The sequence below is a fragment of the Natator depressus genome, chromosome 2, assembly GCF_965152275.1.
Source record: "Natator depressus isolate rNatDep1 chromosome 2, rNatDep2.hap1, whole genome shotgun sequence".
Taxonomy (NCBI): Eukaryota; Metazoa; Chordata; order Testudines; family Cheloniidae; genus Natator; species Natator depressus.
This window is the reverse complement of record NC_134235.1, coordinates 36939832-36966575: the sequence shown is the minus strand read 5'-3', so window position 1 is coordinate 36966575 and position 26744 is coordinate 36939832. Positions and strand designations below refer to the sequence as shown.

General features: G+C 40.9%; 1 protein-coding gene across 6 annotated transcripts in view; it reads right to left on the bottom strand.

Moving 5' to 3' along the window:
• Window positions 1–1537: 1537 nt before the first annotated feature.
• The window catches only part of NCALD (neurocalcin delta), a 145514-nt gene continuing 120307 nt past the window's right edge, over window positions 1538–26744 (bottom strand). For all 6 annotated transcript variants that reach the window (XM_074944013.1, XM_074944012.1, XM_074944014.1 and 3 more), the window contains 2 exons: window positions 17641–17746; window positions 1538–13552 (listed from right to left, as the gene is read on the bottom strand). In XM_074944013.1, coding sequence (XP_074800114.1) covers window positions 13455–13552; window positions 17641–17746 — 204 coding nt within the window. In that variant the 3' untranslated portion in view covers window positions 1538–13454. The remainder of the gene's footprint in view (window positions 13553–17640; window positions 17747–26744) is intronic.

The window sequence follows — 26744 nt, the reverse complement described above, 5'->3', positions numbered from 1 at the left end:
GTTACATGTTGTCTCTGTGCTAGTGTAACAATCAAGCTGCAACGTTCACCTTCAAAGGCAAACAACTTGCACCTACTGTCCCAGCCATATTGTAAGGGTTGAAACGATCACTTTCAGTGTTCGTTGTCTGCCGAAGATAAGATACTGAGGTGAGTCCCTGTTATAGCAAAAATACTGCATCTTGCTTGGACAAGTGGGCATTTTTAGTCCTGGCTCGAAAGCGTGAAAGGAGTTGGCCTGCTGCAGTGGAGACGTGAGACAATGGAAAACCTCTATGCACCCTGCCTGCTTGGCTTCCTATGTCCAAACTCAAACTTTTTAGGGGGCTGAAAACATCCTCTCCCCCCCGCCCACACTTCAGGCCAGGAATAGAACAGGCCACCATGTGAGAGGCTGTTTTTGTGCTACATTGGCAGCTGTGACTGAAAGGGAAGTGCCCAGGGATATTTGAGAAAGGCTGTTCTAAAATTTCCAGTCCAGTTTGTAGACTTCAGAGATTTGGATCATACAGATCCACCGCTGATCTACTGGAATCTGATCCATACCAAATTCCAGCCACATTCACCCATCTCCATCGGCGAGAGTCCTTCCACGGATATTTGCCATTTTCAGAGAAGGATTATTGCTGCACATTTGGTATCTTCTAATATTTTGAATATTATTTGTTAATCCATCAGTGTATTTAGTGGCACCCTACAACAGGGACAGCTGGGAAAGTAATGGGCTGATTGTTAAATTAGTCTGAAAGAAACATAATACCAGAAGAGCTTAAATGCTACTGAATCTCCAGCTGCCCCCTTTCCTTTACACATTTACCGCAGCGTGATGCCGTGGTGACACAGACCCTGCCTCTCTTTGGCTAACTACCTGGTCCCAACCACTATCCTTCGTACAGGGGGGCCATTTTATAGGAACATTTGTTCCCAGCATGCTTTTTTGAAGCTGGCCCTTTAAATATGACAGAGCCTTGTGGCTGTAACCCTACTGTAGCCATTTTGCACCTGGCAGTTATTTGCTCTCTCTCTCTCCCAGCTGATAAGCATTCTCTGGTCCTCATGTTTCCTCCTCCCTTTTCAGTTCCTGAGGAGATGGTACAAATACTCCTAGTGTTTCTTCTCTCTTTTACAAAACTGGTCTTTAGTTGTTTCATCTAGTGCTGGGACACAGGCAGGGACATTGTACCCAAAATGTTTCAAATAATGCATGTGGGGAATAATTTCAGTCTAAAAATAGTCTTAAGGAGGACTTAGAGATGCATAGACTACACTGGCCCTGTGCCCTCGGATGAATTCCACCCTAAATGCATTAGTAGGAAACCCCAATTCTAATGCCCCTTCCTAATATAGTATTTAAACTCTGGAACGTCATAAAAACTTTACTTAAACTTAAGGTCCACTGCGTATAGATTGTGAAAAGAGCAACTCTATACCTCATTTCTCTACATACACATGTCAGGCTTAAGAAAGGTATCGGATTAAAGAAATAGTTCAACCTTGCTGCAAAGATTTTAATTTTAATTAAGGTTATTCATTGTCTTTATCTCTATGCTTTTCCCAGCAAGAAATTTCCAAGCCCAGTCATCCCAGCTGGGTCCAAATGTAGAGGCATCGTGCTTAATCCTCTTTGGAGGATTATGGTTTCACAGCAGGACTGCAGGAGGCCGGCAGGTTTTAACTCTGCATAACTGTATGTTGTAAAACCAATATAGCCTGGAAATTCTTGTTCATTGCTTCCTCTCACATGTGTAGAAAGCTCTCAGCCACTGAAGTCACATATCTGTAACTAAGACCCAAATTGAGGGACAACAAATGAAATGGGCCAGAAGGAAGCTTGCAATGATGCAGAGATGTGTCGTTTCCTCTAAACCCAGCTTCATAGATTGTCATTTCTGATGTCCATACCTCATAGCAACAAACAGAGAGGTGAAGTCAGACTTGTGAGAGAGGGAGATAGGTTTGAATTTAAAATGACTAACATTTCATTTCTGGCAAGCAGGTACTGGTGGGGGAGGGTGAGTTTTTGTGGCAGGGGATTTTTTTAAACACTGATCATAGGTCACCTCATCATATTTCTTCCAGTTTGTAAGAAACAGTGCTTCCAATGGCAGTGCAATATTGATTCAGTACTTTGAGCTAGTGCTTGTTCTTCAGGAGCAATACAACAGCACTTTCCAGAAAACTAGCTGCAGCAGAGTATTTATTAGTAGGCAGGAACATTTAGGGGCTTCAATAGGGAAATTTCTTTGTGAACCTTGGTATTCACCATACACTGATGTTCATAAAGATTGTTCAAGGTTACGCATTTATATAAGAAAAACAATTCAGAGTTCGGTGCAATCAGTAATTCCAGTATGAAAAAGCACCATGTCACAAAACAGTTTACAATACAAAATTCTTCAAAAAATCTAATATTTAAAAAACAAGATTTGTTCAACAATAATAATAGTAATAATAATACAGTAAAAAATTCTTATTTCCCTTCAAACAATACTGCTCATATGTTTGGCACTGAAAAAGAAACTGTCACAAATGTATCTTTTTTAACCACACAATGCTGTTTTGTGTGTGTTTGTATAACAAGGAAAAACAGTTGCTAAATTTATCATTTGGCCAGGTGCATTTTAAACTGTTTTCTCATAAAAACATCCATAAGATGCAGTGGCACAGTGTGCAAAATGGATCCATATTCCTCTCAGAAAATTTGTTAAATATCGAGATTGGCCCATCCCAAAATCCTGGATCTGAGCACCCCCGAAACTTGAAAGGAATGTGGATCTAAACTTCATAATTGGTCCCATCTGGGTAATGGGCTGAACCTAAACCCTGAGCAGGATTCAGACCCAGAGTTAGCTATTCAGGCTCATTCTTATTTAAATGATACAGTTTTTAAGTCAGTTACCCACATCAGCATGAAAAAAGGACTACACTAGGCTAAGCTAAGGTTGTAACACATTCATTTTGTTTTGACTTAGCCAATGAAGCATGAGGGGAAAGTGATAGCAAAAGTGACTGATCAGTCTGTCTTGTGGGGGGTGTAAAGGCCTGAATGATCTAGTCATGACATCATGCTTGAAAAACTGAGATAGCTGAGCACTCCTCACTGCTCTTTCATCACCCGTGTCACATGGGGAGTGGGGCATAAGTCTATGGGGAAGACTTCTGAGTCTTGCCCTCATGCAGACCTGGCCACAGGCAAGTAGCACTGGGAGCAACACAGAATGTGTGATCAAAAAAAAAAAAAAAAAGCTTGAAGCTGAGAGATAAATACACAAAAATAGACTTTTCAGGAAAAGTCTGTGTGAGTTTTAAACTAACCCCTATTAAAAATAAGGATGCGGGTTTTGTACACGATGTAAACCAATTGCATCATTATAATGACTGTCCGCAGCTGCACAAGGAAAAGTGAACAAGAACATGCATTTCTTAGTGCTGTTTCTATGAACAACAACAAAAGAAGTCAGTTTAAATAGTTTGTACATCTTACAACAAAGATGCCATTTCTAAAACACATTACCACACATTAGTACAGTCTTTAAAAAATTCAAACTAATGCTGCTAAGACTTCCGTAAAACTGCATGTCATATATACAGAAGAAAATGTCTGACATATTGAAAAGCATAGTCAATAAAGAAATAATACATAATGCAGATACATTAGCAGAATAAGAAAAGTTTACTCCTTTCACATTAAAAATTCCAGAAATGTCCTAAATATTTATAAAATAGCAAACAGTGATCACGCTTAGAAACACAGACTATATACACTAGTTCCTATCACACTCCTTCTCTCTTTTAATTTAATTGGCTGTTTACCGATTTCATTTCAGAGGTTTGGTTTAACCACTGACCCTGGGCATTTCTAACACATACCTATGAATACTACCCAGGGCCCAAATCCTGAAGTTTTTCCACGGGCAAAGCTCCCACTGACATCACTTTCATTGAGTTTTGTCTGTGTAAGAACTGAGTAAAGTCTCACAAGTGGCCAAATGAGTTTGCAGCAGAAACAAAAAGAGGTGACCCACAACATTCTGATGTGAATATACATAGGAGACCAATGATTTCAGAAAACTGTAACAACACACTTCAGATTGCGCTAGTTTAATTAATATTTGCCCTTCTTTCAGAATGTAACATTTCTTCCTTGGATTACATCGATTAGTTTACAAAGGGTTAATCCAAGGGGTATTTCAATTTTCCAACCTAAGAGATGAAGATGCAAGTGGTCGACTTGTGGAAAGCCCACTAACTTCAGTGTGGGGGTATATGTATAGTGTGCTTACACAATTGGGCCCTAAATTTTTACCCTACATCAAGATCATATGTTCATAACTAGTAATGTTATTAAACGGATCAGCCTCAAGTGTTTTTGCCAAAGTATAATACTGATCACCTCTTTAAAGTTAAAGTTAAAAAGGACTGAATCTGCAGAACCATAAAAGGGAAAAGTGGAAAACCCAAAGAGGCTGGCATGGGTGAATGGAGGAATTAGCAAGTGCTAATGCAAGAAACAAAGTCAAACCAATCACAAGTTCAACCTATGCAGCAAATATTGTGCAGACAAAACAAAACAAAAAAAACCACCACCACCAAACAACAAAAACAATCCCTAGATCAATTTAAAATTCCATTTTTACTACACACAACCCACTTCTGTTACTCAGGCAAAGCTACCACTAGGATCAATGGAAGTTTTGCTGGAGTCAGAACTAAAAATAAAAACAGCAGGACTGGATCTAGTAAAATGGATTTCACTCTGTTTCAAAATAGCTATGAGAAAAACACAATAAGCAGAAATGTTAATCAAGAAATTAAATAATAAAATAAAAAAAGAACACAATCGTCTCAAGCATGAAAATGGCCAGCATGAGACACAAAATATTTCATTGGCCTCTTTAGAGCTTTATTAGCTTGAACCACTGTTGTTGTTTTTTTCCCCCTCCAAACACTTTACAAATCAGGGTTTGGCTGCAGTGGAATGCAGTTTCAATGAAGTCACACAAATGAGGGTCATTCTTGTCAGTTTAATAAATAATAATAATAATAATAATTTAATTGCAGAGAATACATGAGAAAATAAAAAAACACAATCTCCCAACAAATGATTGTGTAGGGCTCCACTCATGGACACACAGTGGGTATCCAAGTTGTAGGGCAAATGCAGGTTAGCATTAAAGTGGATTTTCTCAGACAGTTTTGCTAATCATCTGCTTCTTCAGTGTTCAAGGTGGCCATCAAGCCAATCAAGTGACCGCGGCACGGCTCTTTGGGCAGATGGGATGAGAATTCTCAGAAGTGCTCAACGTTGATCTAACTCTGCCCTTGTTGAAATCACTAGTAAAACTCCATCCACTTCAACAGGCATAGAGCTAGGTCAGTGCTGAGTACTCTTGAAAATGCCATCCACACTCTTCACTTCAATGTTCTTATGAACATTATGGAGAACAGCAAAGAAAATATCTTTAATATGTAGCTTTGAGATTGTGTCCCAGTACGTGTTAGCATTAAATCATTATCGAAGGCTCAGAAGGCCCAGTCATGATCAGGGCTCTCTAGTCCTTGATCCTGACACTAGAGCTATACAACTAACTGATATTTTTTTGATTTGGTGTCTGAACTGAAAGAAAAAAAAAGTTGGTTTGGGTCAAACAAGCAGTTTTGTTTTAGCTTTGAGGGTTTTATTTAAAGATTAATGAAATTGCAGTGTCAAAATGAAAAGGCATTTTACACTGAAAAATCCAAAGGTTTTGTTTTAAAAATGTCAAACAAAATATAACATTTAGATTTTTTCAGAATGTTGTTTGTGTTTTTTGACTGAAACAGTTTGGCACAAATCGATGAAATGTTTCAGTCAACCCAAATCTGCATTTTTCAGTGGGAAAAGTTTCTGATGAAAAAATTTGTCCAGCTCTAGCTGACACATAGGAAGACACTGTCCTTACCTTGAAGAAATCAATAATCTATAAGCCATGGGAATGGCTAACAAAACTGATTAGCTTCAGTTTGCAGCAGATTAATAGAAACAAAATAATTTAACCCACAAATTGTTTCAGATGATTAGAGTTTTGTTCAATATTTAATAATAATACATATTGTGGTTTGGTGAGCAGAACACAACAACACTGGCTCCCAAACCTGGGCCTGCCCAACAACAGTCAACCCATAGAGATGCACCAGTACCAGCACTTCCAGATGTCAAAGGCATAGCGCTAGTGCCTCATATTCACTGACTGGGAGGGGAAGAATTGTCAAATAGATGATGGTAATTAAGTACTGTATGTAAGTGAGAACCCAAACCCAGTGACTTGACTCAGCCTAATACTCTGAGTGCCTGTGCTGAGGATGCTTATTTGGGATAACATCGGGGTGGACAGGGGAATATCCATTTACCTCACAGTTAAGGAACACAACTAAAAGGTGGGCAAAATTTTACCTCAGAATATGGAACTAACCAACTGAATTGAAAAATTCCCCAGTGTAAAGCTTTGTTGAGGGACACAGAATTCTCATTTTTTGAACATTGATTTTCCTGGGTCTTTCAGTCTGTACCACACAGGGAGAAATTCGCCCCTGGGCAAATGCTAGACCTTAACTAGGACGGAAGTGGTGCAAAGATTCTGCATGGCCTTTAGTCCAGGAGTGAATGCACCTGTAGTGAATTCAAACCTTGATCTCTGGACAAAGGCACAATTAATATCTGTTCATTTTTCTGATCTTTTCATATTGTTCACTATATATGAGGGCTCTGATTTGTCTTGTTCATTGTGTATTAAGCATTTTAGGAGGGATTTTTTAATCCCTACTGTACAATTAAATAATGCTATGTTCTGGGGCAGGATTGAAGGAATTTAATATGTGCATTCCCAAAGAAATGCATCAAATCTATATGGATATTACTTTGCTTCATAGACTAACATAATTAAAGGTGGGCAGAGCAGGATCTGAAGTTTGCGCATCCTATACCTCTAAAATGTGGCACCAACCTCAGCTCCAAAACTATCTCCACCTCAAACAATATAGATTCTTAGAAACCCAACATCACCAGCAAAAGTCACACTGAAAGAAGAGATACAGTGAGATAGTCATATGTATTATAGTCAGATACAGTCTCATAGGGTGGGAGTGGGGGAAAGACATAGGTCTACCTTTCGAAATGACCTGAATACATATATAAAATCTCCTGCAGTGTTCTTCATTTCTAGAGTGTGATGTATTTCATGCTGATTTGCAGGCCCTTCTTCATTTTTCCTTATGTTTTTAAAAATAGCTGTTTATTTAAGTGCAATACGTCTCTGAAAAAATCCTGTAAAATAGGCATCATGGGGTTCTATGCCCATTGCCTCATAATAATTGTATATCAAATGTTCTCAATTTACAAGTAAAGGTTTTTTTCAAGGCCAGCTTGAAAACTAAAGCTGACCTTCAAAAGTCAAGCTGAGTTCTTTCCTTCTTGTGTATCATGATGGGGAACAAAGTTCTGCAGGCCAAATTATGCCCTCAGTTACACCTGTGAAATGCCATTATCTTCCATTTATGCCCTCAGTGACATCTGCTAACCTGGCTGGAGTTCTAATTGGAGCACAGTAAACAGTTCTGTTGATGATGCACATGAAGGCGCAAACTCCACCTGCCTCTCCTCCGGACGTGGACTCTGAGGCAAAAAGTATTAAAAACTTATTTATGTCACTGCAGTCAGTAGCTCTGACTCTGACTAGACACAGGGAGCAGACCTGCTGAGTAAGAAGGTGCCATTTTTTACGTAGTAATATCTAGGGTTGGAAGGATTTGATTTAAAAAATATGTATATATATTTCTATTGATAAGGAAAATTTACAGATTGCCAAAGTAAGAAAAATGCTGCTTGAGAACTTATTAGCATTTGATTTAAGGATATTTAATTTGTTTATTTGTGACATGTGATGTTGACAATTTGTGTTTTTAACAGTTGTTAAAGCTTTAACATTTTGTCTGCCAACATTAGCTGTCATTAAATAATTATTGCCTGGCCACCCATATTGTCTGGTTCCACCCACCCACAATTTCCCACAACTGTGAAAATTTCAAGAGATAAATAGATAAATATTGAAAAAATTCTTAAAAATAAGCATTGATCAGTCAAAATTATATTAAAAAATTTCAAAATTCTGCCAAGCCTAGTTGAATCTCAGCACGAGACCACACTTCGGGCCTGATTCTCCACTGCTTTGCATCTTGGGTAGCCATTTACAGCTGTGCAAAGCGAATGGAGAACTATATAATTTTGAACTGGCAGCAGTGTACACCCAGTTTGCACAGGTGTAAATGACAACACAATAGTCAAGGGAGGGCCCTTTGTCTTTAAAACAGCTAGTAAACAACACATAAATATACCAAAAAATGTGCCAGTGCACCATGGGGAAAATACTAGAGAAGCAGAACTAATTACCCACTCTTCTCAAAAGCACCTGCTGTGATCCTGTAGCTTGTTGGAAATATACTTGGTTTTGGTGATAGGAGACAATAAGGTTCCAACCTACTGTTCTGCCTTTGTCCGTCTGCCCTTGAGTGTTATTGTCCAGTGTTTGCAAAGCTTCTTTATTCTTTTACAATTATATAGTGTCCTTAACATCTATAAAAAACAATTTCTCCTTCTTTAAATATATTAAATAATGTGTAAATGTACAGTGAAACACAGAGCAAAGAAAGATCCACGATACTTAGGGTTAGAAGGGACCATAAGGGTCATCTAGTTTAACCCCCTGCAAAGATGCAGGATTTGTTGTGGCTAAACCATCCACGACAGATAGCTATCCAGCCTGCTTTTGAAAACCTCCAGTGAAGAAGTTTCCACCACCTCCTGAGGTGTCTGTTCATTGCCCTACTGTTCTTACACTAAGGAAGTTTTTCCTGAGATTTAATCTAAATCTGCTATGCTGTAGTTTGAAGCCCTACTTAGCAAACTGTGGGTAAAATATTCCTTCCAGCAGGTCTTGCACCTGTCACTTCATCTTGCAGCCAAAAGACCAACCCACCACAGGTACTAACTGAATCAGCAGAGTTATGTAGAAAAGGTGGTTCTGTAACAGTGATTCATTAGAAAAATGACCCTAGCCTCAAGCTCACACTTCCACCAGCATAGGGTGTAACTACACCCTACTCTAGTGTTAGTACGCCGGGCTGCAATATGAAACATCTAGGAATTATGGCTGGCTGGCGGCCTCTGCTCCTGATGTTTCCCTTACCTTGTCTGGGCTGCTCTGCTCACGTTGCTGTGCTTTTTCCTGAGCTCACAAAATAAGCATTGTTTTAGAAAAAGGGACACATCTCAGATCTTACAAAGTTAGCTTTGAATGTACAGGTTTACCTCAGAGTCACAGACTTTAAAGGTCAGAAGGGACCACTGTGATCATCTAGTGGGACCTCCTGTACATTGCAGGCAACAGAACTTCACCAAGTACCACAAGAGCAAGTACAAATGTACTGAGAAAGGTGTGGGGAACTGTTCTGTTCTTAGAGCATCATAGTATAATTGTCTCTAGGTGCACATCTTACACATTTCAAGGTGCACTTATACATCTTCCATTTCAAGTAGTTATATACATAGTTTACTGTTGTTCTAAAACAACGGTAATGTTTAGGATATTTAAGCATGAGAGTGTGTAGAGGTCAAATGGTAAAACAGAAAATAATGAAGCATGAGGCAACTCAACAATGATGGTGAGAAACGTTCAAAAGTCATAAGCTTAGTAGGAAGTATACTACAACTTTACCTGAAGGTCTCAGAGGACCTCCAAATCCTTTGGGTTCATGGGGTTTCAGATGTTGGAAGAGGGTTGCGCTTCATTTCCCCTCAAACCCAGAGTGCCCAAAAGAGTATGCTAGCTGGCTTTATAGGGGCTGTTTCAAGTTCCCAATCTCAGAGCTCAGTAAAGTGAATACTGAATGGCTTTACAGCTTGGCTGCTATAGCTTCTGTACACCAGTTAGTCTGCACAGATGTCTGGTACTCTCCTTTAAGGGCAAGCCCTCAGCAAGGATCTAACACCCCTTCTGTTCACTAGGAATTCCATGTAAATAGAGTTCTAACTTACGTACTTTTACAGTTGCTAGGTCTACAAAACACTAAACATTTTTGGATGCCAGATCAGTCAAGTTTACCTATCAAACATACACAGGTATTATTGAAAATGTATCTACACAGTTATAGTAAGTGGTATCAAGCAGCCGGTACTGTCTACAGTCAGAGTCAGATATTTTAATTCATTCCCTTAAAAACGGCTATGCTACTGTGACATATAGTTTTGGTCATTCTTTTTTTGAGAGATCACTGAAGTTAATAATGACAATTAGCAAGACAATAAAGAAATTATGCATACCAGTACTATGCATGTTTTGTTAACCAATAAACTGCAGATATTCATTTAACAAATTCAATTATCGATCATTTAAAAAATATCTACAATTTTTACTTGCAGAGTAAGAAAGGAACAGTTAATATTTTGAAACAAAATAAATTGTGAAAGGCAGGCAGGAATAAGGAATAATCTTCATGCATTTTGTAAATGTTTATACAATAACCATATCTCCAGTTATTTATGTCCTCTGCAGCTGTGGGTTACATTCCTAGTCTTTCAGTGGAAAGAATTACAACTCCACTGGCCTGGGGTCATATCACAGGTTGCATTTTCAAGCACATAGTTTAAAGTACTAATACACAAATTGCTTCTGTCAAAAAACAGCCAAACACCAAACTGAGGAACTAGGTTCTGGGCCAAAGGATTGTCATAATACAAAAAAAGAGATGGAACGCAGCTGCTTAAAAAAGGCAAAATTTTAATAGTTTCAGTCACATGCAACTGCTTTCACTGTATTAGAAACAAATTAATTGTAGGAGCTATCCACTTTGCATACTTTACTTCAACTTTAATAAACATCAATTTTTCTAGCTTGTCTGCTTTTGATCCACAAGCCTGCAATGATATCTGGGATTGGAATTTTTCAATATGTATTCAGATTTCTAAGAAAATTTATATTCCAATTTATTTTCCTACGTAGTGGATGTGATGAAGTGACCCAAAGAAGGGCTTTAATATAGCGACACTGATTGCTTATGTTTGATTAAGGAGCAGATCCTTAGTGGGTATATATCAGTGTAGATCCATTCACCTTAATGCAACAATTTACAACAACCAAGGATCTAGCCAGATTTGTCCAAATGAAAAATGACCCTCCAGACAATAAGGAGAGAACTGACCCTTGACTCAGCATGAGGAGATCTCTGCAGATTTCTTCTAGGGCCAAGGCCTTTCTGAGGTCTATTACTGGCAAACACAAAAAATTATCTCGAAGAGCACAAGTGCTTTAAAGGTTCTATTTTGTGCATAGTATCTCCAGTGGGGTGTGGATAAGACAGGGATGGGAAATAGGCAAAAACCATTTCAGCCAACCAGAAAATTTCACTGTAGTATTTCCAGTGACTATGCCAAAAGCTAAAAAAGTTATGTATTGAACCTGCACTTGTGTGTTCCTCTGTCTGTCTGTCTCTCACACACAACTCTGTCTAGTCTTTTAGCTCATTTAGCAGGAGAATTACATCAATGGCATTTCTGTAACCACTTTAAATTGAAATTGATTCTGGATAAGCCCTTTAGGTCATCTGAGACAAAGAAATGGGCCTGATGACCTTTTATTCAGGATTGCTTTGCCACTTATAGTAAATTTGAAAGAACTGATTAACTATGTTATCTATAATTAATTTTCACTGTGCACCATATCTTAAGCATGACAGAACAAAATGGTATTGAGAATTAAGTCAAGGATCTTTTTCCTTCCTAAATTACTGTACATATGTTCTCCTAGCTAGTGATAAGCAAAAACTTCTTAATATATTCTACTGCTTTTACCTGATGGCTAATCAGCATTTAACTAGTCTGCAGCAGCAGATCTAACCTATTTTACTCAGTTTATTTTAAATTAAGGCTAGTTGGGGTTTAGCGTTACAAGGTCACTTAATAGAATATCAACCTCGCCCCTCACACAATGATTATACTATAGCAGTCTCATAAGTTCCTGATATTGGGCAGTGACTGCAGTGATATATCACCTACCGTATCACAAAGCAGACTCAACAAATGACAGGTTATCTCAAACTTGGTCAGCATAATACCTCCCATTGCTAAGCTTTTTTGCCAAAGCAGTGCTTGCAAATTCCTTAAGAGATCCCAAACGTACACACTGCTTGGAATATAGTGACCCTGACCAAATGAAAGAATTTTGCAGCAGCAAGGTTCAGAAATCCTTTTGCATCCAAGTGAAAAGATAAACATTCAACAGTTTTCTCTTACATCTAATTTTTTTAAATATATATATCATTAAGCGTACCATTTCCTTGTTTCAGTACAGATCTTTCAACCCCACTAAAGTAAATGAAGTATGAATTCTACAATTCTAGCTTTAAAACAGTTTGTGATAGCTCTCCAACCTTTAGAAGCAGACACAGGAACCGCATTATCTATGTGGGGGGAGGGGGGGAAGAGAGAGAGAGAGAGAGAGAGAGAGCAGTCCAATCTAGACAAGAACATTCATGACAGTGGACATGTCTCAGTGTCAGCTGCATAAGGTTGCACAATTGTTATTTCTGAGCTCAACTCCCAGTCTCCTGCAGTAGAAACTGCTTTATTACTAATCTGAAAATCTCTCATTCAACACACATCTCGCTTAAATTTGTGTTCAATACCCAGTTTGTCATATACACAACTACACTTACTAATTCTAAATGGCAACAGGTAACATCCACCTGGTTTTTTGTTTTAATTAGAATTATAAATTGGTTTTATCTGGAAATCAAACACATGTTAAATCAACCAGCATAAGCCTGTTAAAAAAACAGCTGATCATTCCCTCCCCCCATTCTCAATGCACCTTAAAAACTTTCACAGTATTGAAACAACGTGACATTGTAGGGAGACTGAAGTAGGCTAGAATTTGCTAACTTATTGTATTAACACTTCTTACTCATCCTGTTTTGTAGTTTCTCTTGTGCCTGCTGGATAAAAAAAAGACTGTACAAATCAAATACTGCACCTGTTGTAACACTTTGCACTTCAACCACTATTGTGCTTCAGATCCTGCGGGTGAATTTTCAACTATTAAAGCAGCATTCTAAATGTGGCAATAATGTGTTGCTGAAGGTTTCTTCCTTCTTGTGGTTTACTTTTGAGAACAGACAAATTGAACAAAATAAAATCTTCTAAACAAGTTAACACCACAATGTCCATTTAAAACAGTATTCTGTCTGTGTTCTGGACAAACTATTAAGAGCATTCAGCATTCTTATAATTAATCCACAACAAAAGAAGCTAAAAGATGCCACAAAAGAAGGCATAACTGGTCATACAGAGGCAACACCACCATGAATGTTGTTTGGCAAAAAAACAAAAAACAAAAAGCAGATACACAATTCATCCAAAGAACTGTTTTAGAATTGCCCTGCACTGCTAGGATCACACTGAAGGAGACGGACTATGGATGGATCACTCTTGGCTCCTCGGATGAACTCTTCCAAAGAGAGTTTGCCTAATAATAAAAAAAAAAAAAGTTTGTTTAGCATTATAAAATGCACTAATCAATCACAGCACATATGCAATGCTTTAACACTATGGATACATCCAGAAATTTACAAATTGTCACTACAAGGAAAGCATGGGGAAATGGTTAGGCCTTGCAGCCTGCCTGAAACTAGCAAAATCTAGGCTCTGGTGGATCAATACTGTGTGGAGAGACTTTCAGATTTGAAGAACCTTCTCTGAGGGCAGGTCTACACTTTGGGGTTAAGTCGACCTAAGTTACGCAACTCCAGATACGTGAATAATGTAGCTTAGGTCGACTTATCGCGGTGTCTACACCACGCTGGGTTGACGGGAGAAACTGGGTTGACTTACCTTAGGCTTCTAGTTCCGGTGGTGTACCAGAGTCAACGGGAGAGCAATCTGTGGTCTATTTAGTGGGTCTTCACTAGACCCTCTATATCGACCTCCAGTGGTTCGACTGCCGCAGCGTTGATCCATGATAAGTGTAGACATGCTCTGAGAATGCTCCCTCCATTCAAATGTGAGGGCAGGTGGCACAAGTGCTTTGGTTCCTTGCAATAGACCCAGAATCACAGGAGGAGACAGGCAGGCTCTAAAAGCTATGGACTTGCTCTGAGTACACACAAGTGCCTTTTCCAAATGTATGTTTGAATTAAGGACCCATATCCATCTATTCACCTGGGGTTTCTTTAGAGTGCCCATTACAGTAGTATCTAGGTGCTGAGCAGGAAATTTGTAACTGCAGGTTTTATCACTACAGGGCAACCTCTATCTCAGAAGCTTGTGTGCAATAGAGCAGATAAAAAAACTTCCACTGGAATGGAGAACTGGTCTGAATTCAACAAGATGAAATTCAGTAAAGATAAATGCAAAGGGCTTCATGTCGGAAGGAAAAAATCAAATGCACAGCTACAAAATGGGGAATAACTGGCTAGGTGATAGTACTGCTGAAAAGGATCTGGGGGTTATAGTGGATCACAAATTGAATATGAGATAATGTGACACAATTGCTAATAAGGCTGATATTCTGGAGGTGTATTAACAGGAATGTCATATGTAAGACAAATAATTGTCCTGCTCTTCTCAGCACTGTTGAGGCCTCAGCTGGAGTACTGTGTCTAATTCTGGGTGCCACTCTTTGTGAAAACTGTGGACAAACTGGAGAGAGTCCAGAGGAGAGAGCAACAAAAAGGGTAAAAAGATTGGGTTGAGTTGACCAGAATCAGATATTCTGTTTTGTTGAACTGACCCAAAATGTTTTGTTTTGTTCAATAAAACATTGAACTGCATTTCCCTCTCAGCACATTCCCTTATGGGATTTGTAGTTTGGGCCCCCATTCGGAGCTCCCGGGAAAATACCTCTCCCGTAATACAATGTGGATTTGTGCCTCGCCTGAACTCCCATGAGGTAATATGCACTTGCTGAATGACTTGCCATATACCCTTGACATTCTGGTTCTACGTTTTTGTTGGGTTTTCCCCGTCTTTTCTAGAAAAGCCACAATCCTGCAAAGGTTTAGGCATGTACTTAATAGAAGACCATGGGATTACCCACGGTGCACACAGATAAGCACATATCTAAGTCTTTGCTGGACTGGGCCTGTAGCATGTAAGCTCTTTGGGGCAGGCACTGTCTACTGCTATGTGTTTGCACAGTGCCTAGAACAACGGGTCTCCGATCCCGACTGCTGCGTTTAAGTGTGACCACAATACTAATAAATCATAATAAGTAATAAGAAAAAAGAAAAGGAGTACTTGTGGCACCTTAGAGACTAACCAGTTTATTTGAGCATGAGCTTTCGTGAGCTACAGCTCACTTCATCGGATGCATAGCATATCGTGGAAACTGCAGAAGACATAATATACACACAGAGACCATGAAACAAAACTTCCTCCCACCCCACTCTCCTGCTGGTAACAGCTTACCAGCAGGAGAGTGGGGTGGGAGGAAGTTTTGTTTCATGGTCTCTGTGTGTATATTATGTCTTCTGCAGTTTCCACGATATGCTATGCATCCGATGAAGTGAGCTGTAGCTCACGAAAGCTCATGCTCAAATAAACTGGTTAGTCTCTAAGGTGCCACAAGTACTCCTTTTCTTTTTTCTTTTTATGAATACAGACTAACACGGCTGTTACTCTGAAACCTGTCATAGTAAGTAATGAAGACCAAATTCATCTGCTCAACAGGCAGTACAGTAGAACCTCAGAGTTACGAGCTAACTGGTCAACCACAGACCTCATTTGGAACTGGAAGTACACAATCAGGCAGCAGCAGAGACCAAAAAACCCCCAAACCCCTCACCAAATACAGTATAGTATTATGCTAAATGTAAACTACTAAAAAAAATAAAGGGAAAGTTTAAAAAAAGATTTGTCAAGGTAAGGAAACAGTTTCTGTGACTTTTTCATTTAAATTCAAATAGTTAAAAGCACCATTTTCCTTCTGCATAGTAAAGTTTCAAAGCTGTATTAAATCAATGTTCAGTTGTAAACTTTTGGAAAAAAAAAGTTTTGTTCAGAGTTATGAACAACCTCCATTTCCGAGGTGTTCACAACTCTGAGGTTCTACTATACTTCTGTTTTTCCCAAAACAATGAGATTCCTAACACACTTGATCAAAGCTCCTAATTCAACACACTCTTCAAGAGCCAGCTATGCTGTTAGACAAGGAATTTTAAAGGAGACTAAAGGGAGATAGGTTTCAGAGTAGCAGCCGTGTTAGTCTGTATTCGCAAAAAGAAAAGGAGTACTTGTTGCACCTTAGAGACAACAAATTTATCTGAGCATAATCTTTCGTGAGCTACAGCTCACTTCATCGGATGCATTCAGTGGAAAATACAGTGGGGAGATTTATATACATAGAGAACATGAAACAATGGGTGTTACCATACACACACTCACCTGGGATGTGGGAAACCCGCTGCCTGACTTGAACTCACAGCACCCACATTCCAGGAGTGAATGTTTAGAGCAGGCTCTTGGTACTCAGGGGGCTCACTCTAACTCTCCTGATTAAGTGTTCTACAAATAATTAAACATTGATTGGGCCAGAGAAATAGACAGCAAGAGACTGACTCTATATCCACTGATTAGGGGCTCACCTGGGATGTGGGAGTGTCCTCTTCAAGTGCCTGCTCCACTGACTATTTAATTATTTATATCAAGTGGAACAGCTTCAACAGGAGAGAGAGAGCGAGACCTGCCCCAGAAAACCCCACAGCCTGGTGGTGTAGAGCATGGAGACCTGAGTTCATGTCCCTGCTCTAAAGAATCTGAGTCTCCCACATCCCAGGTGCGTGCCCTGGCTAAGGGCTATAACTGGGTGGATTTTTCTCTGTGCGTGTTTTTGCAAGAAAGGGCTGACCTGGTTTAGGCATCTAACTCCAGGAGAGGTTTTTACGGCTGAGAATCCCAAGCAGAGATAGGCATCTTGCTCCAGCCCAGCTCATCAGTCTGGTGCCTAGAGGGCCCGATCTGGACCCTAAGCCCCACCCCTTTCTTCTGCATTTCACTTCTGGGTAGTTTAGGCAGCGCCCTGCTCAGCTTGCTGGCTTCAGAAGATCCCTCTCTCATGTGCCTATCTTGCTCCATGTGCTATATGGGAAGCCTGGACACCTAACCTGGGGCTGAGGTTTCCACTATGCAGCCTAGGAGTTAGGGGTTACAACATCAAAGTCCCTTTGTGATCTAGCCCTTCGTGTTTTCATCTTCAAGGCATTTTATCAACATTAACTAATAAACCCTCCCCAAACCTTTTGTGAGTTAGGTAAATGGAGAAACTGCAGCAGACAGGTTAAAGGGCCAAGTTCTGCTTTCAGTTGCACTAGTAGAATCCAGAGCCTCTTTGCATTGAATTTAGCAGAGCTAGAGCATAATCAGGTCCTAAGTGACTTCCCCACGGCCATAGGAGTCACTGCTTTAAAAATCCTTAGGGGAGAGATTGAGCCCACTGACTGTCTTGACATCAGAGTGATCTCTCTCTACTTCCTAAATCAGTCTAGCTCTTTGATGGAAATCCAGCTGTCAGTAACTGCAGAGTACAGAGTGTTAAAGGGAAATGCCTAAGATTCCTACCATCTCGATTGGTGTCCATCTGACGGAAGATTTTCTCTGTTCTTTTCTCTGGTGTTGACTCATCTTCTGGCATCTTCATTACCGAAGAAACCATCTTATAGATTGCCTAAGTGAGGTGATAGAAGCAAAGTGTTGATAATAGATATCTGATCTGAATAGAATGTGGCAATTATTAGATGCTGAAAACAACAAACATAGCATCACATAAACTTCAGCCTGGATTCTCACCACAGATTCCTAGTGAGAGTGACAATGCACAAATCTATACATACATTTGCTCTTTTACACTGGAGACTTTCTGATAAATAACCTTGTTTCCTTATCTAGTTGCTGTTGAATATAGTTCTGGCTTTGGACTTGTATTTTTCCCTATTGCAATATACTTCAGAACAATTTATCATACGTACAGCACATTACTACAAATCATCAGAATACATTAGATCAATAAACTAACGAATGGATGGTTCCAAATATAACACGATACACACTGTACCACGCAGACAACTCTTTAATCTTTTTGCACATCCTTTCCCCAACCTCCCACTCCATTCCCATTCCCCATTATTTACTTTGCCCCCAGTTCGGCTTCCTTCCTCACTCTTTTGTCAGTTATTTTGTCTGTTTATGCCATAACCTTTCCAGGGCAGGGGGACCCATCTTACTGCATGCCTGTGAAGTGCCTAGAACATTACAAAATAAGATATTTTACCGCACCAAGTTTTGTATGTGCGTACACTAACTTAGATACAACAACCTCATCTGGGTCATTCCACAGAGAAGAGAAATCCTGGTGCCACACCAAAATTGTCGTGTTTTCAACATATTTTATGTATATACTCTTTTTGTGATATATTATGTTCCTCTGCTATTCCTCCTATTAAGAGAGATAGATTAGAGAATTTTAATCTTATGACAAAAAGAGCCATATTTTCTAAATTGGCTCCCTGAATTGTGCCTGCAAAATGTGGACACACTGAGTGTCCATGCAAACCTGTATTTGCACATGCACACTGTATTTTTGCATGCAAAACGGGTAATTGTGCCCCTAAATCCCTATTTGCACATGCACAAATACATATTTTCCAGATACCACAGGTGAACATGCAAAATTTGTAGCAGCCATTTTATAAATCTGGCCCAAGACACCACCACTTTGGTTATTTCCTCTCCCACTCTGAGAGTTTTTCGTCCTGGGTGTAGGCCCAAGATCACTTAATTTAATTCCACTTTCTAGCTTGCCATCTGCCCCCTCATGAAGGCCCTTTGTTCTGGAGGTTTTAACCATCAAGTCAAAGGGGACTCAAGGGAACTGCGTCTGGAGCACAGCAGCACAGCTTCATCACCTGGAGGATACCGTTAAACAACGCAAGACACTTCCTTCTCTGAATGACGAATGTCCTGCTTTCCCAGCATTCACCACTACTTCCTTTTGGCGACAAAACCTGCTCACCTTTCAGAGCTCATAAGTTCATATACAGAATTACACCTTGAGAAAGACATTTGCCTGTTTAATTAAATATTCATCTGTTTGATGAATGCAATCAAACATCTGTCCCCTAGATTACGGCACTAACATTATGGCAACAGATTGCGCTGGGGTTCCTCTAATAGTTCCTTGACGCAAGTTATAAAAATGATTGTAGGATCAGAAAAGGATGTTTAGATATTAATTGACAACTGAATAGGGAAAGTGATGAGCACCCGATTCATTATCATCATGATGTATAATAAAAATGCCCAGTGGCGCCAATGAGGATTGGAATCTCACACTGTAGGACAATGTCTAAACACAGAAGAAGACACAGTGCCTATCCCAGAGAGGTTACAAATGTAACAGACACAAGAACAGAGAATGGGGGGATAACACACAAGCAAATGAACATGGTGATGGCAGGAATGGGGAGTGAAGAGGAAAAGGAAAGAAAGCAAAGGAGGACATTCAGACCTTACACCTGCCTAGCTCTGGTTTGCAGAGATCACAGCAGCACTGATCCTTAGAAATCTTCCATTCATTAAATAGCTAAACTTTTATTTAGAGGGGAGATTAGGCCATCCCAGCATGTTAGAGCCCCATAGAGCGTAAAGAGAAAGCCTGGGGCAAAATTACATTAGCTGGGCTCACAGTCATGGTTACACTCCAAGTAACCGTAGTAAGAAAATGCAGATTTTTAGAACAAAATTGTTTAAAGATGTGCTCATCCTACAGGGTCCCTTTAACAGAAGCGTGTTAAGCGAATAATACAGGAGATGGTCTAGGAGAGCCAGAGCATGATGGGAATAATATAATGTTCCTTTTGTGCTGAAAATGATGTTTCTGGTCAAATCTTTATGGCCTTACTCAGTTGTTCAGTGGGAAGTTTTCCTATGTAATGGCCAAGTGAAAACTGATTAAAAAACTCAGGATTTGCCCGTCACTATACTGTGTTTTTAAATGAGAAAGCTCTCAAAAGAAGCAGGTTTATGTAATATCGTAAAAATGTTCGGATTGTCCTTAATCTGGGACCAAATGCTGCTCAGACCTCTACATGGGCATGCAAGGGTGCAAGAGTCTTCTTCATTCCCTGTGCCTCTGGCATGGGACAGAGCATAACGGGAGTCCTTGGGCTCTCGGAACCGTCACTGGTACTAATCACTGCTGATTGCTGACTATACACAAAGGGGAGCACAGATACCTTGGGCTATTGCAACCTCCATCTGTGCAGACTGTCCCTCACAGGCCCACGGCACTGGTTAGGGCAGCTAAAGTTGGCATAACCCTGGAGTAAAGAAAATCATGATGGGGACCAAACTGAGTCCTGAGAGAAGCAGGCGCAGCTCTCTTGGAGGCCAATGGGACATAGGCCAAGTATATACTTTATAACTTCAGACATTTTAAAAGCCAGAAGGGACCATCACGATCATCTAGTCTGACCTCCTACATAACACAGCCCATAGACCTTCACCTAGTAATCCCTGCATCAGACGTGTGGGGGTGATTTGCGTAGGAGGGGAGAGCAGGGGTGGGGGGAGAGGGAAGTACACCAGCTTTATCTTACTTTGCTGTTGGCTGATTTTCCTGCAGAACTCTCTCACCCTCAGCTTTCTACATTTGCTGAGTGACAAATGGGTGCAAATGTCACTGCTCTGCCACTTACCCAGCTGTTTATGACCAATTGACACCCAGCATGTAACTGGCACCAACCTTTATTTCACTGCTGAATTTGACACAGCAACTTCCATGGGGGCTGCACCTGCTCCCTGCATTTGACAAAGTGTCTGCGAGCCAGTGGTGGGGGTAGTGATGACAGCACGAATTTCTTTCTATTAAACTTTAGTGCAGTTTTAGTACAGGGCATCTAATGAAGAGAACAAGGGCCTGATCCACCACACACTAAAGTCCCATTGGGAGTTTTGCTACTGCCTTTAAAGGAAGCCACATCAAGCCCAGTTTCTCCCCGTCTTACAGATAAGTTAGCTCAGTAAGGGCTTGTCTTCACTACTGGCTAAATTGGTGGTGCTGCGATTGATGCAGCAGTGTCGATTTAGTGGGTCTGGTGAAGACATGATAAGTCAATGGCAGAGTGCTCTCCTGTCGACTTCAGTACTCCACCTCCCTGAGAGGTGGAAGCTATGTCAATGGGAGATGCTCTCCTGTGGACATAGCGCAGTGCAGACACCGCTGTAAGTTGATCTACGCTACATCAACTTAAGTTACATAACTTACATAACTTAACTAGTGTAACTTAGATCAACTTACCTCGTTAGTGTAGACCAGGCTTAAGAGGGATGGCCAAAGCCACTTCTGTTGTTTTTGTGTGACAGCTGAAAGTGCTACACTTGTCCCTTGGATAAGTATTGGGAAGATGCCCTAGCAGCTCCACAGGATAAGGTTGTGTTGAAGTTTTACACTTATGGCAAAGTTTAAACTTCACTCAAACCCTCAATTTTACTCAGGTTCTCTCCAAATATGTACTATTTCAGCAAGGGGGCAGACTCGAACTCTTTAGCTGGATTTCAGCTTTAGCTTGAAAGGAGTTGTTTGTACTGTGGGCGGATGTATGCTGGAAGTGAAAAGGAGTTTGTTATGCAGGCGAGGAGCCTGAGAGGGCATCTGGCATTGTAATGTTTGGGTGGTAAAGCACTGTGACCCCGGTGGGAAACTGGGATGGAAGAAATCTTCCCACAAAGCTTTGTGGATGCTCTATGCCTGCTCCTGCACCCAAGAGGCTTCAGTAGCCCATACATTCGCTCTGATCCTGCTCCAGCGTGAGCAATAGTTACTCCAGCCATCAGCCCGTCTCCCCCAACCCAGCCACAACATGCTGCCAACCTGCCATGCAGGGCTGATGCACACCAGACATGGTCTTCCAGATCATGCCACCACCTTTGGGGATGTCAGTGGCTGACAAAAGTCACGACACTCAAAATTAAGCCTCAAACTCCATCCTTACAGCAAAAATGAAGTGCTGTAGCTTAATCGATGAGGCAGCTAAAGGACTGGAGTTCTCACTCCCAAAAAGTGTCTAGATTAAAACACGGCATTTATTTCTAAAGTATATTTGGAAATCGTCTGGTTTAATAACTCCATAGCTGTAGCTAGTTCCAGAGTCTCTCACAACAGGACTTAATTGAGGCGCATAGAGGCTCTTTGTACAGGGGTGAATTTCACCCCATGTGAGTCACTTGCTATGTATTGCATGCAGCATGCTATAAATAGGGTTCAACATGAGAAAAGAGCTTTGCCAGCCAAGCCATCAGCCTGAAGGGAATATAGAGTTCTACAGGGCGATCTGCACTGTCAGTGGTGCTCACCCCTTGGTGGATGGCCTGCACAAAGGCTCCTCAAGGCATGGGAGCCCCACAGTCCCCCTAGGACAGGGCTGAACAGGAGTAACATGGAATTTCTGTGTCTTGTGGGAACCAAGGTCATGGCCTCTATGGTGGCTCTGAATAGGCTGAAACATATGGGAGCACTGGAGTGAGCACAGGCTTGGGGCAGGGCCATGAGATCATCGCTTATAGATCCAGCAGCCAGGAACCTCCTCACAGGGGTGGTGGAAGCAGCTTCTATTGCAACACCTAGGCTAGAGTAGCTGCTGTGCAGGGGCTGCAGTATTGATTTTATTCCCTCTCCAATCCTGCATAGCTCCCCATAGAGCCTGCTAAGTTAGGTTTTCGCAGGGCTGGGGAGAGGAAAATGTCACCCCAAGATAATTGGCAATTGGCTGGAGATGCTATTTACAAAAGACTCAGGAATTTATCACATCCAGACATAGGCACCGACTCCATGGGTGGCTCTGGGGCTGGAGGACCCTTGGGAAAAAAATAGTGGATGCTCAGCACCCACCAGTCACCCACTAATCAGCTGTTTGGTGGGCCGCACTGATCAGCTCCTTCCCCTTCGCCCCAGCAACTCCCACCCGCTGCCAATCAGCTGTTGGGCGGAGGAGCTAGGGACAGCAAGAGGCGGGGTGGAGCCTTGGGGGAAGGGGCAGAGTGGGAGCGGGGCTTTGAGGCCCAGTAGGGGTGCAGCACCCCCGGGAAAGCTGAAAGTCGACACCTGTGCATCCAGACACACACTAACTAAAATTATACTCTCTTCTCTCCCTGTGCACAGATCTGCCCAGTGTCTCTTCAGTTTCAGCTCTGCTGCTATTGGTAAATGCCTTCTTACAGAGCATGTGCAAGAGCATGCATGTGAGCTTCCCTTCTCCCCACCCAAGCACTGCACCATGACCAGACCGATGTCATACAATAATACCACCAGCTAGCACTTCTCATTAGTACAGCATGTCACATTCCAGGCTACACTGCTATTTATGCCCACGCTAGCTCAATGACCACTCGTGCGACTATGTGTACACAGGCAGGGAGGTCACACCCCTACCTTGTAGTGCACACATTGCCTAATAGCCAGGTGTTGCAGCACCTAATTCCCTCTGTGGATCTGCGGCCAAGTGCTCTAAAGCACACAAAGTCAGCAGACTGACAAAAAGAGAAACGAAATGCTTTTCCTCTCCTTGATTTCACTTCTAGTAATCCCTGGGGCTCCTCGTAAGTGGGGGGCTCCAGTGGTGGTGGGGGATTTCCATTTAAATGATTTTCACTTTGACGGTGTCCTTTTATGCATTAGCTTGATGTGTTGTCTCATGCAGAATATCAGCCTAGAATATAATAAATCCTACTGTATCAATATGCAAATGTATCATAGATCAGAGACTTGTAATAGGTTCCTGAGGGATATATCAACGATGCAAGCATAGCTTTTTTTTTTCTTCCCACAAAGAGGAGGTTCCTGATGACTTATGTCCAAGTGGAACACATTTGATACAGTATCCTCTATTCCCACAATTAAAAAACAACCAAACAGCCCCCCCGCGCACACACAACTTTGTTGAATTACAGCTCAGATTGCTAAAGGACATTTCTTATCAACTCAACCACTAAAAATTAATCTCCAGTAAGACAACAAAACATCCATATCGATCTCAGTTTCACATGCCTTTGCCACTCAAACACACTCACAGAGCCCTCCCCATCAAGCCTCAGCCCTCTGAAATATACAGATGAGAAGTGTTATAACAGTATTATTATTAACGATGAGGCATGAAGCAAACTAGGGAAATGTGATCTCGATTAAATTACTATCAGGTGGGTGCACAACTGTAGTAAGACCACATTCAAAGAATACTGTAGTTATCAATCCTTTGCCTTCAAACTGGGAGGATGTATCTAGTGGGGTCCCGCAACGGGCTGTTCCAGGTCCGGTACTTTTAAACATTTTCATTAATGACTGGGATAACAGAGTGGAGAGCATACTGATAATATTTGCAGATGACAAATCTGGGAGGGTTTGCAAGCACTTTAGAGGACAGGATTAGAATTCAAAAGGAACCTGACAAATTGGAAAATTGGTCTGAAATCAACAAAATGAAATTCAATAAACACAAGTGCAAAGTACTTTACTTTGGAAAGAAAAATCAAATGTACAACTACAAAATGGGGAATTACTGGTTAGACAGCAGTACTGCTGAAAAGGATCTGGGGGTTATGGTGGATTGCAAAATTAAATATGAGCCAAAACTGTGATGCAGTTGAAAAAAAGGCTAATATCACTCTGGGGTGCCAGGAGTGTCACATGTAAGACAAGGGAGATAAATGTCCTGCTCTATTCAGCAGTGCTCTGTCGAACCTGGGTGCAGGGGGCTGGACTAGATGACCTCTCAAGGTCTTTCAGCCCTACATTCCTATGGTTCTGTGAATTGGGATGGACAGGGGGACACTTGCAGGCAAAGTTGCCTGGCAAGCAGAACTTATAGCTGCATTATGTAGAAGGCAGCTTCTCTATTTGGGAAGTTCCCTTTAGTCTGCAATAGGGGAGCAGCTGCTGAACAAAACTTACTGGGTTTCTTAGATTGAGATTCTCACCGTCAAACCTTAGAAAGTCCCTCAAAATTTTGGCAGGAGGGGGAGAGTTGGAAGCACAGAGACAGGTAGAATGAAGAGCTGTCAAGGTCTATGAGCAGGGGAACCAGAGCAGCAGGGCAAGGGTGCCAATCAGGGTTGGCCCTAGACCAAATGGCACCCCAGGTGCCCACCCCACTCCATGTGTTAAACTTTCGAATACCTACTTTTTTATTGCATGTGTAACCCATTTCATAACTTCGATGCACGATTTGCATGCATGATTTATCCCTGTCATATAAGAAGATAAATTTGCATGCTAGGAGCTGTAAATCTGTATTTATTCATACCATACATAAGCAAATATGAAATACCTAAAACATGTTACTTCCCAACATTCTATTTTCCCTTTTGTTGCTGATAACAAAAACAGCACTCTGAGCCCGGCATCCCCAAGCCCAGCACCCCAGGCAGTCGCCTGGATCACCTTCCCTATATCCAGCCCTGGTGCCAACACTGAATGGTTGTTGAATACATTAATTAATGGAATTTGTCTCTAAAAATCCAGTGCTTTGTTGGCCTACGTGATGAAAAACAACACAGGTGGAAGAGGTATCATATTTTTAATGCATTTAATTTTTTTCCTCCAGTGATGTGATGATGTGTCTTGCAGCAAAACACGTTTTATGAAATTTCAAGTCTGTGTGTTACTATTATAGAAGGAGTCTGGAAAAAAAAAAAAAAAAAAGAGAGAGAGAGAAAGAGGAGAGGAGCCTGTCTGTACAAATTTCAAAAGAGGTCTGATACTGTATTCATTTCTCGCTGTTTTTAAAGCTAGGGCTGGTTGGAGTCTGACACGGATTCTTGAGTGGTCATCTTGACCACCTTCTAACCTATTTGTCAGTTTTTATTTGATTTGCGGTTTTTTGTGTTTTGTTATTTTGCCTTGAGAGCCACATTTTTTTTCCAAATGCAGTACAGTGGCCCATGGGGGGCGGGGAGTGTGCAGTCTCAGGTATGCATAAAATAACTATGGTTGTACATGCCCTCCACACACAAGGTGGCAAACAGCCAGCCGAATTCTCCATCTAGCAGTTCGTGCATGAGTTTTCTTTAATGAGTTGTACAGTCGTTCATATTGATATGAGTGAAGAGACACTCTCCATCCTTCTGTTTTTGACGTATAAATGGATAAAATCTGATCTCAGTTTCATCCCTTCAATGCCCCTTGATTTCAGTGGGGTTTTATGGGTGTAAATGATACCAGAATTTGGTGCTTACATGACTAAAGAGGAGCCAAAGTCAGTTAGTATCTAAGCAATCTGATTAGCAGATCTGTGGCAACTGAAAAAATAGTAGTTTCCTTTGTAGGAAAACTACAAATTTTGTGAACTACATTCTCCATATTTTTAAAATCTATCTATTTTAGGGTTTTATATTGCTGGCCATCACAAAAGTGTCTGCAATCCTTCCTTGTCTAATAGATAGGCAATAGTTAGATTCCAAGTGTGCTTTCTGGTGTTTCATGATCTTTTCAATTTTCAGGGATAAAAAGTCTGTTTGCATGAGGGATAATTTTTGTTTTGACTCTTTTTTTGGTTTATTTTGCAAGGGAAAATTTGTAAGCGGGGCAATATCTTCTCACTAGAATATTTCATATAGTTTATTATGGCACACCGGCAAGGTTATGTGTATGTCTTTGAAAGAAAGAAAAGTGATTT